Source organism: Perognathus longimembris, chromosome 14 (assembly GCF_023159225.1).
Source record: "Perognathus longimembris pacificus isolate PPM17 chromosome 14, ASM2315922v1, whole genome shotgun sequence".
Lineage (NCBI taxonomy): Eukaryota > Metazoa > Chordata > Mammalia > Rodentia > Heteromyidae > Perognathus > Perognathus longimembris.
The window spans coordinates 30339808-30355974 of record NC_063174.1 but is presented as its reverse complement, the minus strand read 5'-3'; the positions used below and the strand labels follow the sequence as shown (position 1 = coordinate 30355974).

Sequence of the window (16167 nt, the reverse complement as noted above, 5' to 3'; positions counted from 1 at the left end):
ACCTAATCAAAACAGAAATTGAGTTATGGAAACAATTGTTATATCACAGTTGTAACTACTTTCAACGTTCCATGTGTATCTGTAGCTACTATTATTGACGATGTTCTTGTATCACCTTCCCGTGGTTGTACCTACACTATCTCTGTAATCTTATCTGAGTATATTGGAAACCATGTATACTGGTATTAGAACTAGGAAATTGAAAGGGAATGCCAAAATTGAGAGACACAGGGTAAAAAAAGAAAAACAACTATAAAAGCAATACTTACAAAACTGTTTGGTGTAAGTGGGGAAGGGGAAAGGGAAAGGGAAAGGGGGAGGAGGGTGGGGGGGTACAAGGGATGAGGTAACAAACAGACAAGTAATGTATCCAATGCCTAACGTATGAAACTGTAACCTCTCTGTACATCAGTTTGATAATAAAAATTTGAAAAAAAATAAAATAAAAAAATTATTAAAATCCTCTTAGCATTTGGTCACTTCTAAAAAGAAAAACAACAGAAATTGAAAGCATTCTTTAGAAACCATATGGAGAAGCAACCATTACAGGAAGAAATGACTAAAATAGGGTAAAATTTGACTAGGCAATAGTAAGTAGTAAGGCATTAACACTGGTTGACCTAATCATAAAGATAAATGTGGGCTCTCTCTCTCTCTCGACTTCCTCTCGCTTGGGGGGGGGGGGGAAGGGGTGGACAAGCCTATAGCTCTCACGTGGGAGCAATGGCCACAGGTAGCCTCGGTGGCGTGTGGTCGCAGGGTGCCCCAAAACCGCCAAGAAAGACACGGTCGCGTGGGTCCCTGGAGAAAACCTCTAGGGCTTCTGTTTATTCAAATGAGGAACCTCCCAGATATACTCCAAAGGCGGGCACAAGAGAGGGGCCCCTGATTGGTCCCAAGGAGCTGTCCCTCAAGTGATGTCAGACTTCCTTCTCTTCCGGTTAAAGACAGGAAGGGGAGGGACAGGGTGAGGCCAGCTGTGGCCCCTTAAAGGTGCAGCTGACCCCAACAGAATAACACAGGAGTTGAGATGGGGAAGTGGAGGGAAAGATGTGAAGGAAGCAGGGGCTTGGGGCCAGAAGGAGATCCACAGGCAGCCAGCTTCTTTGCTTTGAGGGATTATTATTGCCAAGACTGTCATATTTACTTCAAGTGATATAGAAGTTATCTCATTTCATTTTCACACAAACAGAGGAGGTAAACTTCATTTATTTTGCAGATGATGAGATTCAAGTACAAAGAAATAATCTGTTTCCACTAATAATGGCGGAAATAGCCAGTCTGGCTTGCTAAACTTACTCCATTAACTAGTGCACCGTGTCAGGCCATGACAGGAGTAAAGCAAAGTAACCAACAGAAGCAACTAAAAATAAGGAAAGTCTATCAAAAGAGCAACTTTCTAAAACTATTCTTTTGTATTTTTCATTAGTATTCAAACTTATCACTGCTGAGCTTAATACTGTGATTTAAAAAAGAATCTGTCACATGTGAAGTTTTAGCAACACTATAATTTTTCACTTTGTGATGCCTTTTTAGTGTATTCCATTTTGCTTTGATAGTTTAATGAATGTGCTCAAAAATTCATGGAGCTTCATGCCAGGACTTCACTGGATCTAGCATCATGCTTTGACTACAAGCTATAATATAGTTCTGAAGAGAAAGTTCCTACTTTCATGTACCTGAGATACAACACTATATCAAAACCTAAAAAGAAAACAAAATCATCCCCTCTCTCTGGAATTCCTATAGTTTTAGGGACTATTTTCTTCAACACCCTGAAAATACTACTCAATTCGCCAATAGTTAAACAAGCAACTTTAAGGGTGAAAAATTTAACTGAGTTTGGTCCTAGGAAATTATTAGTTTATAAATATAATTATCCATATGGTTAAACTCTTAAAATATATGTTGCAGGAAGGATTACTTAAGAGGTATTTTAAAAACAGAATTAGGTTTTCAGCAACTTCTTAAAGGATTAGTCAGTCTGGCTTAAACAAACAGAAGTACTTTGGGAGGAAACAATAAGTTTGTCTTTGCATTTAAGAGTAATTCAACCTTATTTCAAACTTGTTTTTACTCATAGATAATAGCTGGTTTATTTTAAAAGTCTTATTAACCCACTGTTTCCATGAAATATCTAAATTACACTGAGATTCTACCCCTACTCAGATAGTACACAACCTCTTTTTCTAAAAATGATCTTTTTTTTTAAAGCCTCTGAAAACAGTGGCATCTGTACACCTACTTAATCAAAACATATTGTGAAAAAAAGTTCCTGTATAACCCTCACAAAGTTTTGACCATCTGCCAAGACACTAAATTTAAATAAAAAGTGATCAGAATACCCATGATTCTGAAAAATCTTATATACTTCAATAGAAATAATTACTGATACAACCATTATTTTCAAAGCTCCTTTAAACTAACATTAAGTAAATTTTTCCAAAGTAAATACTTATGAAAATGACTTGCTTCAAATTTCCTGCATTTCTTCTAATGCTTAGGTCTCTCTTTAATCTATGTTACTGTTTTCTAGAATTTTAGGGCAAGTCAGGTCAAAAAAAGTTCTGGTCGATTACAGATAAACTGACCAGCAGATGGAGCTGCAACAGCACGCCCAATCCCAGTTCCCAATACAAACTTGTATATCTTCAAGACTATTTCAGTACCTTGTCCTCTCCCTTCCCCTCCAAGGGAAGTACTTCATCTCATATTATGCCATGAATCTTTCAAATACTGAGATTTTGAGATTGTTATAGTTCTCAATTGAAAATGCTGTTTATACCTTCTTGTTGAGAAGATCTAGAAACTGGGGCTGGGAATATGGCCTAGTGATGAAGTGACATGAAGCCCTGGGTTCGATTCCTCAGCACCACATATGTAGAAAAAAGCTGGAAGTCAAGCTGTAGCTCAAGAGGTAGGGTGCTAGCCTCGAGCAAAAAGAAGCCAGGGACAGTGCTCAGGCCCTGAGTGCACGCCCCAGGACTGGCAACAAAAACAAAACAAAACAAATTTAAAAAGATCTAGAAACTGCATAGGTTTCTCTTAATCCATAGATTCCAGAACTGAAGTGTAAAGTTGGTAGATAAAGTCTGCAGAGTCCATGCCAGACTAGAAAAATTAGGCCATTCTACCAATTTGAGGAGTTAGGGCTCTCCTTCCACAGTACATAGTTGTGATTAAATCTTTAACCTCTTTTAAGAACTGGGGCTTAAGGAAGTAGGGGAAAAGTATGCTATGCATAGTGGTCCTCCATATTTTGTAAGAGTAAAGCAAGAATTTAATATGCTACTAGGGGCAGCTCACCTTTCCATGTCTGACTTCTCAAGATATGGAATAAAAGTCAGCAACTTTGACTGCACCATATATTTGTAAGAGCTTAAGTTTCTGGTTTGATTTCTAGTGATATCCAAGTCTTCTGAATGGTCTATCTTAGAAACTCAATTTAATTAGAAACTAACTACTTACATTCCTCTGTAGGAATACAGTCATAGCAGAGTAAGAAGTTTGTAGGAATCTTCTATACCTACTTTCTACCATAAATCTTAATTCTTACTAGTTTATCAAATTCAAACTCTCTAAGCCAGAATTCTAAGCCTGCAAGAGCACCTTGACTTTGTATTCCAGCAGAAACAGCTCTCAGTAAATGTTCCCCCAGTTCCAGAGGAAATGAGCACTGGAGAAATACCTCTAGAAAAAGATCTACTACGTCAGGCCCCCAGTATTGTGACTGTTCAGAGATTAGAAACCTCTTTTAAATAATGTTTTACTGCACAACTTTCTATGTTCCAAAGGCAAAAATATCTATAACCTTAAGAGCACTAAATTTAGTGAGCTAAATTTTCCCATCATAAAAATTTAAAGATTTGAAGACAGATTTTGTTTGTTTGCCAGTCTTGGGGATTGAACTCTGTGCTTGGGCTCTTAGCTCTTTTTTGTGCAACACTAGTGTCCTACCACTTTAGCCACAGCACCACTTCTGTTTTTTTTTTTTTCTTGAATGATTGTCAAAATGATGTACAGAGGGGTTACAGTTTTATATGTAAGGCAGTGAATACATTTCTTATCAAACTTGTTATCGCCTCCCTCATTTTTCTCCCACCCGCCCCCCCCTCCAGTTCCCTCCCCCACACCCTGAGTTGTACAGTTGGTTTATAGCATATAGTTTTGTAAGTATTGCTGTTGCGTTGGTTTGCCTTTTACCCTTTGTCTCTCCATTTTGATGTTGCCCTTCCCTTCCCTACTTCCAATAGACATATATACAACACCCAGGGTACCAATTCTGTGATTAACTGGAGATAAGAGTCTCATGGACTTTCCTTCCTGGGCTAGCTTTGAACCACAATCCTCAGATCTCAGCTTCCTGAGTAGCTACAATTACAGGCATGAGCCACTGGTGCCCAGCTCAAAATTTTTTTTTAAATAATTTGTTAGATCACACTAATGTCCCTGTAATTTAGTGCCTCATTGATTGTGGGGGACAGGGAGACAATTCCATCAGCAGATTCTTTTCAAAATAAACTATGTGCTCATTTATATATTTCTGTTGTCTTCTTCTGGTCAGTCAGCAATCTTTTTCCTCCAAAGTGGTATTAAAACAGACCAGTAGCTTCTCTTCCTGTCTTTTCTCATTTCTTCCTTTAATACATGTGATTTACTGAATGCCTACACATACCAGGAAGAGACAGAAATAAATGAGAAAATTACTCTTATTTGTGAACTGTGGATATGTAGGAAATAAACTGGCACCAATAAAAGACTCATGGAACAAATACTGATTGAGTCATTTATGATCATTTTGCTTTTGAAGGCCTATCTCTTCCATTTGTTTCTCTAAGATTCACCAGGAGCACTGTAACTCATGAAGACAAAAAAATGCTTCAATTACAAAGAACAAAAGAGAAGATGGGAGTGGTGATGCATGCCTATAATCACAGCATCCATGGCTGAGGAAGGAGGATCATGAGATACAGGCCAGCCTGGGCTATACACCATGTGACTCTGACTCAAAAAACAAACAAACAAAAAGAGCCAACGTCAAACAAAAAGAACCAAAACTAAAAATAAAAGTGCTAAGTGTGGTAGCTCAAGATTATAATTCTACTTCTTGGAAGATAGGGGATCAAAACCAGCCCAGGCATAAAAGTTTGAGCCACTCCATCTCATTCAATGGCTGGGCAAAATGGACTATGTTCATCATCTCTAGTGTCATGGGGAAGCTCAAGTAGGGGGGTAAACAAGCCAGCCTAGACATAAAATAACCCAAGCAAAGCAGGGGGACTGAAGATATGGCACAAATGGCAGGTAGACTCCCTACCTTACAAGCTTGAGGCGCTGAGTTTAATCCTCAGCACTATCAGAAGAAAGAAAAAAAAAAGAGTTAAACAGTCTGTTTTAATGTATGTCATGATTACCTAACTAAAAATGCAGATGTCCTCTCATTGACCTTCTTTCCTTTACTAAAACGTTAATCTTAGAAGAATTAACATGCCTCCCATGGTGCCAAATTAGAATCCAAAGTTTTGGGATGAGAAGGGACCCTAAGCTCTTGGCTTGGCTTTCTGCTCTAATAACCTAACAAAGAGGAAACTGAAGCCAAGAAAATAAGTGAGAAATTTCCCCCAAACATATGTCAATGCAATGACAGAGACAAAGCAGACAGAATTTAAAGTACCTGATGTCCAACCCAGTGTTCTGCTCACAAGACAAAGCTTCAAAGTCTATTATAATGAAAAATAATTTATGCACATCTGGCTAAGAAAAGAAAAATCTCTGGAAGTATGTTTTCAGTTATTACTCAGGGGGCTCTCAATAAATAAACATTTAACCAATGCGAAGAAAATCTTCAGGACATCATTTTAAAAATTAAATAAGCTTTACCAGCTTTTCCAGATTTAAGGAACATTAAAAATTGCTGTGACTGCTTCTCTTTTTTTTTTTTTTTTGCCAGTACTGACTGGGGCTTGAACTCAGGGCCTGGGTACATATCATTTGCTTTTTCATTCAAAGCTAGAGTCACCATTTGAGCCCCGGCTCCACTTCTAGCTTTTTGCTATTTAATTGGAGGTAAGAGTCTCACAGACATTCCTGCTTGGGTCTGGCTTTGAAGCACAAACCTCAGATCTCAGCTTCCAGAGTAACTAGATTACAGGTAATTGCCTCTGGCAATTTCCTTTTAAGTCTAAAAAAGCAAGCAAACAAATAGACATAGATTGAAGAACTGATGATTTATATATATCACCAATCAAAAAAAAAATTCACCAGAAAACTGTCACAATAGGTCAATCAGTTATGGGGTTGTTGTTTTTTCATTATTTTTTGTTTTATTGTTCTAAATACTGAACCCAAGGCATTGTGTAAACAAAGCAAATCCTCCTAAAAGTTTGACACTCTTGGCTGGGCATTGGTGGCTCATGCCTATAATCCTAGCTACTCAGGAGGCTGAGATCTGAGGATCCCAGTTCAAAGCCATCCAGGGCAAGAAAGTCCATGAGACTTTTCTATTCAATTAATTACCAGAAGACTGGAAATGTTTCTGTGGTTCAAAGAGGTAGAGCACTACCCTTGGGCAAAAAGAGATCAGGGACAGCACCCAGCCCCCAACATCAAGCCCATGACTGTCAACAAAAAAAGTGTGACAACTCAACCCTGTTTTTTTTGAGACAGAGTCTCCCTATGCACCACAGGTTGGACTTGAAGTTGAAATTGTCCTGTGTTAACCTGCCAAGTGCTGAGATTACGAGAGTGTACTACCACATCTAGCGCTGTCTGAATGTTTTCAGGGATAAGAAACACCTTCAAAAGCTTACAGGCCATCCTCATTATCACACAACTTACTTACAAGGATTTGTGCTACAGCTTGAAAGGGTTCCTGGAGTCATGGGTATGGGAAACTGAGTCCCCAATGCAAAAGTGTTGGCAGATGGGGCCTGCTAGCAGCTGTTTGGGTCATAAGGGCTCCACCTACAAATGGATTTATGTCCATTAGAAATGGGCTCATGGCTGTAAGTTGGATATTTTGCTCTATGTTACCATGTGATACCTTCCATGTTATGACCCAATAAGAAGGCCCTCACCAGACACAGTCCCTTAATCTGAAGCTTTCTCAACACCAAAGTTAAATAATTTTCTATTTATTATAATTTACCTAGTTTAGGGGTAGATACAAGGTAAGAGGGCTAATCAAGATGCTGAATGAAGATGAATATGGCTGCATATGTGAAAATAGAAGTTGGTGGCTGGTGGCTCAAGTCTGTAGTCCTAGCTACATGGGAGGCTGAGACCTGAAAGACCATGGTTCTTAGCCTGGACAATGTCCTTGAGCTCGAATCTCTAGTTAACCTAAAAAATGCCATACTGAAAATATGGATCCAAGAGTAGAACACCAGACCATAGGCAAAAAAGCCAATTGAGAGTGCAAGGCCCTGAATTCAAGTTCTGGTACTGGCAAATTAAATCAAAACAATCAATCAATAAAAAATAACAAAAAAATCAGAACCATGAAAGGTGTTGGAATTTTTTTAAGGAGGGGGTAGTAGGGTAAAGATATATGGTGTTCGTGTGTGGAAACAATCACAACGAGACCCTCCTTGTACAACTAATGTATGCTAATAAAAATAAATCACTTAGTTTATGACATTAACTTATAGTACCACAAAACAGACCAAGACAGTATTCCAGATACAGAATCTAAACTAGATTCACTAAATACTTCTATATAATAGAAGCAGTTCTATACTCTGGAACAATAATGAACTAGGCTAGTCTCTTTATGTATTTAATGTTCAGTCTATCATATAGTCAAAATTATCATTTTCCTTTTCTCCTCTTAATAAATTTAGCCAGAATATTAAAAAAAAGTTTGGAAACAGCCATAAAAATCATGTTAGCTCCATCCAGTTTATTAAGTACAGTTACTGTGCTAGATGCTGGGAGTGAAAAAAGAAATGAGACATAATCCTTGCCCTGGAGGAGCTTACAACATGGTGGGTGAGAGAAGTATATATGATGATAACATCAATCTAATAACAGCAAATGCTGACACGCAGTCATGTCAAAACAAAATTAGAGAACAAAGAAGGAATCCAGGTGAAAAATACACAAAATACAAGAGTTGGCATTATGCCACCACCACAAATATCAGTTCAGGTTTCCAAATTCCTGAAATAAAAATTCTACATAAATTGTTAGATAATAGTTCAATCTAAGTCAAACAAAATGTGATAGGACTTAGATTCTACATATAGAAAAAAGCAAGGCACTGAAAATAGCAAAATACATGTTCATATTCAGAAGCATGACCAGTGTATAGTTAAGAAATACACATCTGCTAAATAAGCTATTCCAAAATTGTCAATGCCACTAAAAAAATCTCTAAGGAAAGAGACAAGTTTTTCTAATTTCTAGAGTGAAGCATGAAGTAATGTATATGGGAAGGAAATTATTTGTTAAAGCATCCAAGACAGCATTTTTATCATTTAGTAACATTTAAAACAAAATTAAAACATAGATATTCAGAATTCCAAAACAATGGCAAGCACCATTTTGGAATGTTAATTTTTCCTTGACTAAGAAACTCATGAAGATAGCATTTGATGGAATAATATTTAATGTGAAATAGCTCAGATCTCTTAAGTTGAGCTTCATTAAAACTGTCATCTTTATTTTAAATTGCTGCATGTGTAAAGTAATATGGAGCTACGAGCTGGTGGCTCACACCTATAATCCTAGCTATTGAGGAGGCTGAGATCTGAAGACCATGGTTTAAAGCCAGGCCATACAGGAAAGTTTATGATACTCTTACCTCCAGTTAGCCCCCAGAAAACCAGAAGTAGAGTTATGGCTCCAAGTGGTAGAGCACTAGCCTGAGTGAAAAAGTTCAGGGACAGTGCCCAGGCCGTGAGTTCAAGCCCCACAACTGAAAAAGAAAACAAAAAACCAAAAAACCCAAAATAGAAACTTCCTTTGACAATATAATCTTGTAGAAGACCCAATGTGAAAGTCAACCTTTCCTGTGGATTTTCCATGATATTAATAGCATTTGCTGAGCACTCCAGTCAATAGTTTTAGGAAGTTAAGATATTGTTCAGCTCTATGCAACCTCTATAACATACATACATTTTGAAAGAATTTTTTTCTTTTTTTTTCTTGTCGGTAGTGGGGCTTGAACTCTGGGCCTGGGCGCTGTTCCTGAGCTCTTCAGCTCAAGGCTAGTGCTCTACCACCTGAGCCACAGTGCCACTCATACGTATATTTTGGACTTAAATGCTTTATACATTTGGTTAACTGTCAATACTAGTCATTTTTATTTCAACATAGTTCTTATAATTGGGATCATTTATTTTTAAGCCACTTGATCATTTTTTTAGATTTCTTACCAGGAATTTAATGCTCATATCCAAATGCCCATAACCTATGTATTACCACTAACTCTAAAAGAGTAGTCACTAGTGGATATGGTTAAGAGGAGAAAAATAAAGGAAAAAAATCTCAGAATGACCCAGAGAGTTCTTCCACAGTTACATCACCATCACCTCAACCACAAAAAAGAAATTCCCTAGAGGTGTGCCACAGACCTAATAATGAGGCTAACCTCAAGATTTAGCTAAAAGTGAATTTAGAAGAATATTACTCACTTTGTTTAAAACGATCCAAGAAAGAATAATAAGTCCAACACACAGGGCTTCTGTGTCCAGAGTTTCAGTTTTCCAACTAGACTTGTAATAAGGCAAGAAGCCAAAGAAAAGCAGTAACTCCAATACACATAAATGGAACATTTTCAACTGCTTACCTCCAATATTCTGAATTATTATGGTGCTTGCCACCATGACCTGTAAGAGACCAAATATATTCAGAAGACGAAAGGGGAATAACATAAAAAGATCAGCATTTATTAAAATTTAATAATACTACAAAACAGTTGCAAAAGTATTAAGTAAAGAGACATTAGAAAAAACTGTTAGCTATTTGTAATACATAAAATTAATATAGTTACATAAAATGCCTTTCTTTAATAATTCCAGAGTTACTATCAAGAATACTTTTGAAAATTTTCTTGGCAGACATTTTTGGATAGTTAAAAAGCTAGTATGATGATTACCAATATATAAAAATTGACACTGCATTGTTTTAGGGACTCTCATAACCCATTTCTTAATGGCTTTACCACACTGCCTTAGCAATACTGTTTTTTATCAAAGGCAACTTGGGGCATACACCTATCCTTGGAACAGCCCAGCCCCAAAGATCAATAAAGTCTATGGCAGAAAACTTGAGACCTCCAACATTCTCAGACTGAAAACTTAGGCAAAATGTTGTTCCAACTCAATCACTTCAAGTAAGCTGAATAAGATAACAGCAATTGGCTAGGACTATAGTATACTGGAGAATTCCTTTCACAATTGAGTGGCAGAAGCTTCTCAGCTCTGGCTAACTGATGGCATGTGGGAATGTGGATCCAAAGTCAGAACTGATGGGATTATTTTTCTTCAAATTTTCATGATTAGTTGGCAACCAACTAAAAATACAAAAGATCTGAACTGAAGGGAAGACACTGTATAAAAGGAAATATACTCATTACCTGATTCATGTAATTGTAATCCTTCTTATCACCTTTAAAGTAATTATAAAGTAAGTAAAAAAAATTAAAGGTTTGAGCTGAATAAAATTTGTCTGAGGACTGAGTTCACTCTGCAGGCTTGCTATTTTCTGATCTTTGATGAGACTTCAGGAGAATTCACTGGCACTTTGTCCGATTTTGGTAATCATATGTAATCAGAGGAAGTGTTAAGCACTGCACTTCCACTTGAGCCTGTTTATCATTCAAATTTTGGTGGGCTGCAATTACCAATTAATGTTTGGAGTGGACTAGCATCATTCAGTCCTTGGTGGACTGGGAAGAGATCACTTTTTAGCTAGCCTCTACCAGAACTCCCATCAGTGACAAAGCATTTGCTATATGGAAAACAATCTGGGACCTAGAATCCTTGGGGATTGCAGAAGAGGGCTCCTGATTTGAAATTTTGGAAAGTGTCTTTAGAAATGTGGTGCTTGCCTGGAGCAAAAGAAGGTGCAGGACAAAGCCCAAGCCCAGGATTCAAGCCCCAGGACCAGGAAAAAAAATTAAAAGAAAAAGTGGTTGTCATTCTAATGTTTCCAGGAGGAACTATACACCTCAATCTACTTAAAAAGTAGCTCCCAAATATCACATTTACTTGTGAAAAGACTATTTTAAACTTGTGCACATTATTTTCCTTAAGGTAATACAATAATATCTGAATGACAATTACTTTTTCTACTCTGGCAGAATCTAAGCATTTAAGTATTTTTTTTTTTTTTGGTATTTTCTTTTATGGTACTGGGGATCAAACCCAGAACATTGTACTTGCTAGGCAAGCGCTTTGCCACTGAGCTACATCCAACCCCAACATTTAAGTCTTGAAAGTCAGGTGTCTATGTCTTCAGTACTATAAGTACATGGGATGATGTAATTTCTTAAATCTTGGGCTGTAGGTATATAATTCAAGTAGAAAGAAGATCTGCCTTGCAAGTAGGAAGCACTGAGTTAGCACCTCAGTACTGAAAAAAAAGAGAAGAAATGTAACATATCAATTTCTTTTTTTTTTTAAATGGCTAAGTCAGACTTCAGTGGCTCTTGTTTATAATCCTAGCTACTCAAGAGGCTGAGACTGGAAGGATTGAGGTTCAAAGCCAACCAGGGCAAAGTCTGCAAGATTTCATCTCCAGATAACCAGCAAAATGCCCAAAAGATATTTATAATTTCTATACTGCTATAGTTTAATTTTATACTACTTCCTCCTGTCTTTAAGAAGATTTATTCAGAGTATGACCAACTTAATAAGGGAAACTTACTATTTTAAAACCTACCAAGGGTTACTATTTTTAAAAACCCATCAAGGCATTGCTTCCCTTTATTGTGATAAAGCACACAAAAAATTGAGTACTGAATTAATTTACTAAAGCATTTTTAGGAAGGGCAAACAGATTTCTCTTTTCTTTTCCTGTTGACATTAATCTTTCTTTGTCTTGTTTTGTTTTTAGAGATAAAGTTTTGCTATGTATGCAGGCAGCTGTAATAACTTATTATGTTGGCTGAACTAGCCTCAAACTCCCAATCCTCTTGCCTCAGTCTCCTGGATGCATCACTACATCTGGCTCATATGTCTGTTTTTCAAGTGCTTTCATTTACTTTTATTCTTTTAAAATCTCTCTCTTAATATACTTGTTTCTTAAAGCAGAAAGAAAGCTGGGCACTGGTGGCTCACGCCTATAATTCTAGCTACTCAAGAGGTTGATATCTGAGGATCACAGTTCAAAGCCAACCCAGGCAAGAAAGTCCATGCAACTCTCACCTCCAATTAACTGCCAAAAAAAAAAAAAAAAAAAGGTAGGGGCTGGGAATATGGCCTAATGGCAAGAGCACTTGCCTCCTACACATGAAGCTCTTGGTTCGATTCCCCAGCACCACATATATGGAATACGGCCAGAAGGGGCGCTGTGGCTCAGGTGGCAGAGTGCTAGCCTTGAGCAGGTAGAAGCCAGGGACAGTGCTCAGGCCCTGAGTCCAAGGCCCAGAACTGGCCAAAAAAAAAAAAAAAAAGGTAGGAGGTAAAGCTGTGGATCAAGTAATAGAGGGTTAGCCTTGACCAAAAAAGCTCAGGGACAGTGCCTAAAGCCCTAAGTTCGAGCCCCAGGACCGATACAAAAAGACAACAACAAATAACCAGAAAAAAAAAATTAAAGTCCTTTTGGATATGTACACAATAAAAAGAAAATAAAATTACCTTTCCAGGAAATCCAAATGCAAAGAGTCCAAGGTCTTCATAACATGTTACAGCTGAAAGAAAAATCATACATTTCGTTTTAACATGAAGCTATTTATGTGCCAGGTCTTCTAGAGAAAGAAATTATTTCTTTATTAAAGCTAAACACAGTACAAAATGCAAATACAGAAATGAGAACGAGAACAACTCTCCCACCCTGGAATAAAGACAATCGTAAGAAGGAAGGTTGAGGACTTCTGGGAAGACGGCGGAGGAGCACCAGAGCCCTAGCTGAGCTCCCCCGGACATCGCAGTTTTCCCACTCCAGGGAAAATTTAACTCCTAGAAAGACAGCCCAAGTAAGTTATAACAGTACCAGGATTCTGGCCAGAAAGGAAAAATCAATTTTGCTGGCCTGAAAACATAAATTTTAGCTCCAGGCAGCGTCCCGCTGCCACACCAGTGTCAGCGCTGGCACAGCGCCCTGCACTCTGTGCACCTAAAGCACACAGTTGCGACCAGGGAGAAATCCTCCAGACAGCGGCAGACACACGAGGATTGCAGGCTGAGCACGGACAGACCAAAATAACAGAGAAAGCTTGAGTACCCCACAAGAGACATTCTCACTTGCACCCACAGAGCAGCTCCTTGAAGGTAGCCCTTCCCCCACCACCAGAGCATCTTTGACACTGGCATAGGGTCAGACCAGAATGGAACTAAAGCAGGCCTGGGGAAAGCAAGGACAAAGGAGCCATCTTTGAAAAGGGCAAGAGGGACCAACCAGTGAGAGCCAGCTCTGCCCAGGAGAATGCCCCCTGTCCAGGTGGGAGGCTTGTCCTGGGCTGTGGCTCACACACTCATGTGAACTCAGCCAGAGGTGTCCCGCCCTGCCCGCCAGAATTTCTAAATTAAAATCGAAAGCGGCGAGCAGCTACTGGCAGCACCGAACAACCAGATGGGAGAACAAACAGTTCCAGAGACAGATAAATGGTCCCAACACAGAGGAAGCCCAATTCCCAGCCTGAAATGGAGCTGAATTCCATAGCCAGCTCCGCCCAGGAGGGAGGAACCTCTCCCAGGAAAGCGACTCTCAGCCGGGTACACAAGGCCAGAGACGCCCTGCCCTGCTGAGTCCACAGCCTATTCAAAGCCTGGCATTAAAGGCAGCGGCCCCACAGCACATGGGAGGAGCCACGGTTCCCAAGACTGTGCACGTCCCCATCTACAGTGGATGCCCAAGGCCTACCTGCAAGCTGTGTGAACCACAGAGCCCCAGGATTTCACTAACAGAGGAGGAGAGTCAGAGAAGATCTACCCCCTGCAAACTGACTGCAGACTATGGCAAGGAAATCAGAGACTGTAGAAAGCCCACCCAAACAAGGAAGACTCCATTTTTTTTCCAAAACATTTTTTAAGCATTTTTTTTTCATTTCTGAAACGTCATTGGTTTTTTGTTTTACATTTTTACCTGTTTGTTTTACATCAAGTTTTTTTTTTTTTGGTTGTTCATTTTTCTGTTTTTTTTTTCTTTTTAATAACTTTTCTCTGTTTTGTGCATTTGTCTTCCACTACTTTTTCTTTATCTCTCTCTTTCTTTAAAAATTTACTTTCCTATGAGTAACACCTCCACTTTTTTCTGCTAACACTTCACTGTCTATCATTTTAACCTTGTACTTTCTACTGATTGTACTCTTCTCCACATTTCCACGTCACTGAAATTAAACCAAATCATCACCCACCCCCATACATTTTAATCTATTCTCCTTACTACCTCTAACCTCCTGACTTACTTCCAGGACCTCTAGATTCCATTGACCCCTGGTTATTGGATAGAGGATATCCTGCTCAATCAGAGTAAATCAAAGGCTTCAAAGACAAAGCTAGCCAGTCCAAAAAGAACTTAAGAACAAAAATTGCTCATAGGCTTATAACAGTAAGTAAGTACTGAATACAGGGCTCAGGATTGGTTGTTATATCAAAATTGTATTCTTTAGGTACACCAAATCTAATTTTATACACAGGTATACAAGGTATCTGTACATAATTGTGAACTTCTAAGATTTACATAACAGTGCTTGGTAAGGTCTGCTTTGGATCTTAAATGGTGCTCACAAGTGCTTGTAGATGGGCAGAAAAAACACAAGAAAGATGGCAAACAATGGAGTCTCGTCTCCCACTCAAAACAAGCAGGAAGCAGAGCAGTCAAAGAAACAGAAGAGAACCCTCAAAATGCTCTACAAAGTCTACTGATAAAAATGACAAATGAAAAGTTTGAATCTCTTCAGTCAACTATTCTACAGCGTGAGGAGGCAAAGCAAAAATTAATGGAGAATTTCATGGCCTCCACAAATAGAAAGATAATTGAACTTCAAGAGTCAAACGAAAAGATGGTTACCCAGCTAAAAGATTTGAGAGACAGCACTCAAAACCAAATTAATGAAGTTAATGAAGTAAAGAAGTCCATGCAGGACCTAAGAGATAAGTATAGCAAGAACATGGAAAGCATCAGGAAAGTCCAGTCAGAAGGAAAAGTGATTCGAAATCAAGTAGCTAGCCTACAGTCCCGACTAACTGAAGCAGAGGATCGAATCTCAGGAGCTGAAGATTCCCTAGAATCTATGGAGAAAGCTCAAAAATCAATACAAAACCAATCCAATCCACAAAACAGATCACTCCAGGAGCTCCAAGACACAATCAGGAAGCCCAATTTAAGGACAATAGGTATTGAGGAAAACCTGAAGAAAGAAGTTAATGGAATAGGCAACCAATTTAACAGAAAACTAGCCGAGAACTTCCCAAATATCCAGAAGCATAGGCCTATACAGATACAATACACATTTAGAACCCCAAAGGGACCAGACCAGAATAGGACATCCCACCGACACATTGTGATCAAAACAGGATCAATAGAGTCCAAGGAAAGAATCCTTAAAACTGTTAGGAAGAAGAAAACAATCACATATAAAGGAAAAGCAATCAGAATTACCCCGGACTTCTCAGCAGAGACCATGAAAGCAAGGAGAGCCTGGAATGAGGCATACCAAACCCTTAATAAAAATAACTAACAACCAAGAATACTGTACCCAGCTAAACTCTCATTCATAGCCAAAGGTCAAATAAAAGTCTTCCACAGGAAGGAAAAACTAAAACAATAAATCTCCACCAAACCAGCTTTACAAAAAACCCTCAAAGATGTACTACACAGGGAAAATAATCAAGATCCCAATACAGACAGAGAAATGAACCCTAAATAGAAAACCAGAATTACATCAAGAAATGGGAAGACACAACTTTTAACAAGATAGATATAATGAAAGGAACAAATGATCATCTCTCAATCCTAACTCTCAACATTAATGGACTTAATTCTCTAATCAAATGACAT

At 38.5% G+C, this 16167-nt stretch overlaps 1 protein-coding gene across 1 annotated transcript in view; it reads right to left on the bottom strand.

Moving 5' to 3' along the window:
• The window catches only part of Slc38a6 (solute carrier family 38 member 6), a 74196-nt gene that overhangs the window by 33997 nt on the left and 24032 nt on the right, over nt 1-16167 (bottom strand). Inside the window, exons 4-5 of the mRNA XM_048362083.1 lie at nt 12804-12856; nt 9791-9830 (exon numbers count right to left, since the gene is read on the bottom strand). Coding sequence (XP_048218040.1) covers nt 9791-9830; nt 12804-12856 — 93 coding nt within the window. The remainder of the gene's footprint in view (nt 1-9790; nt 9831-12803; nt 12857-16167) is intronic.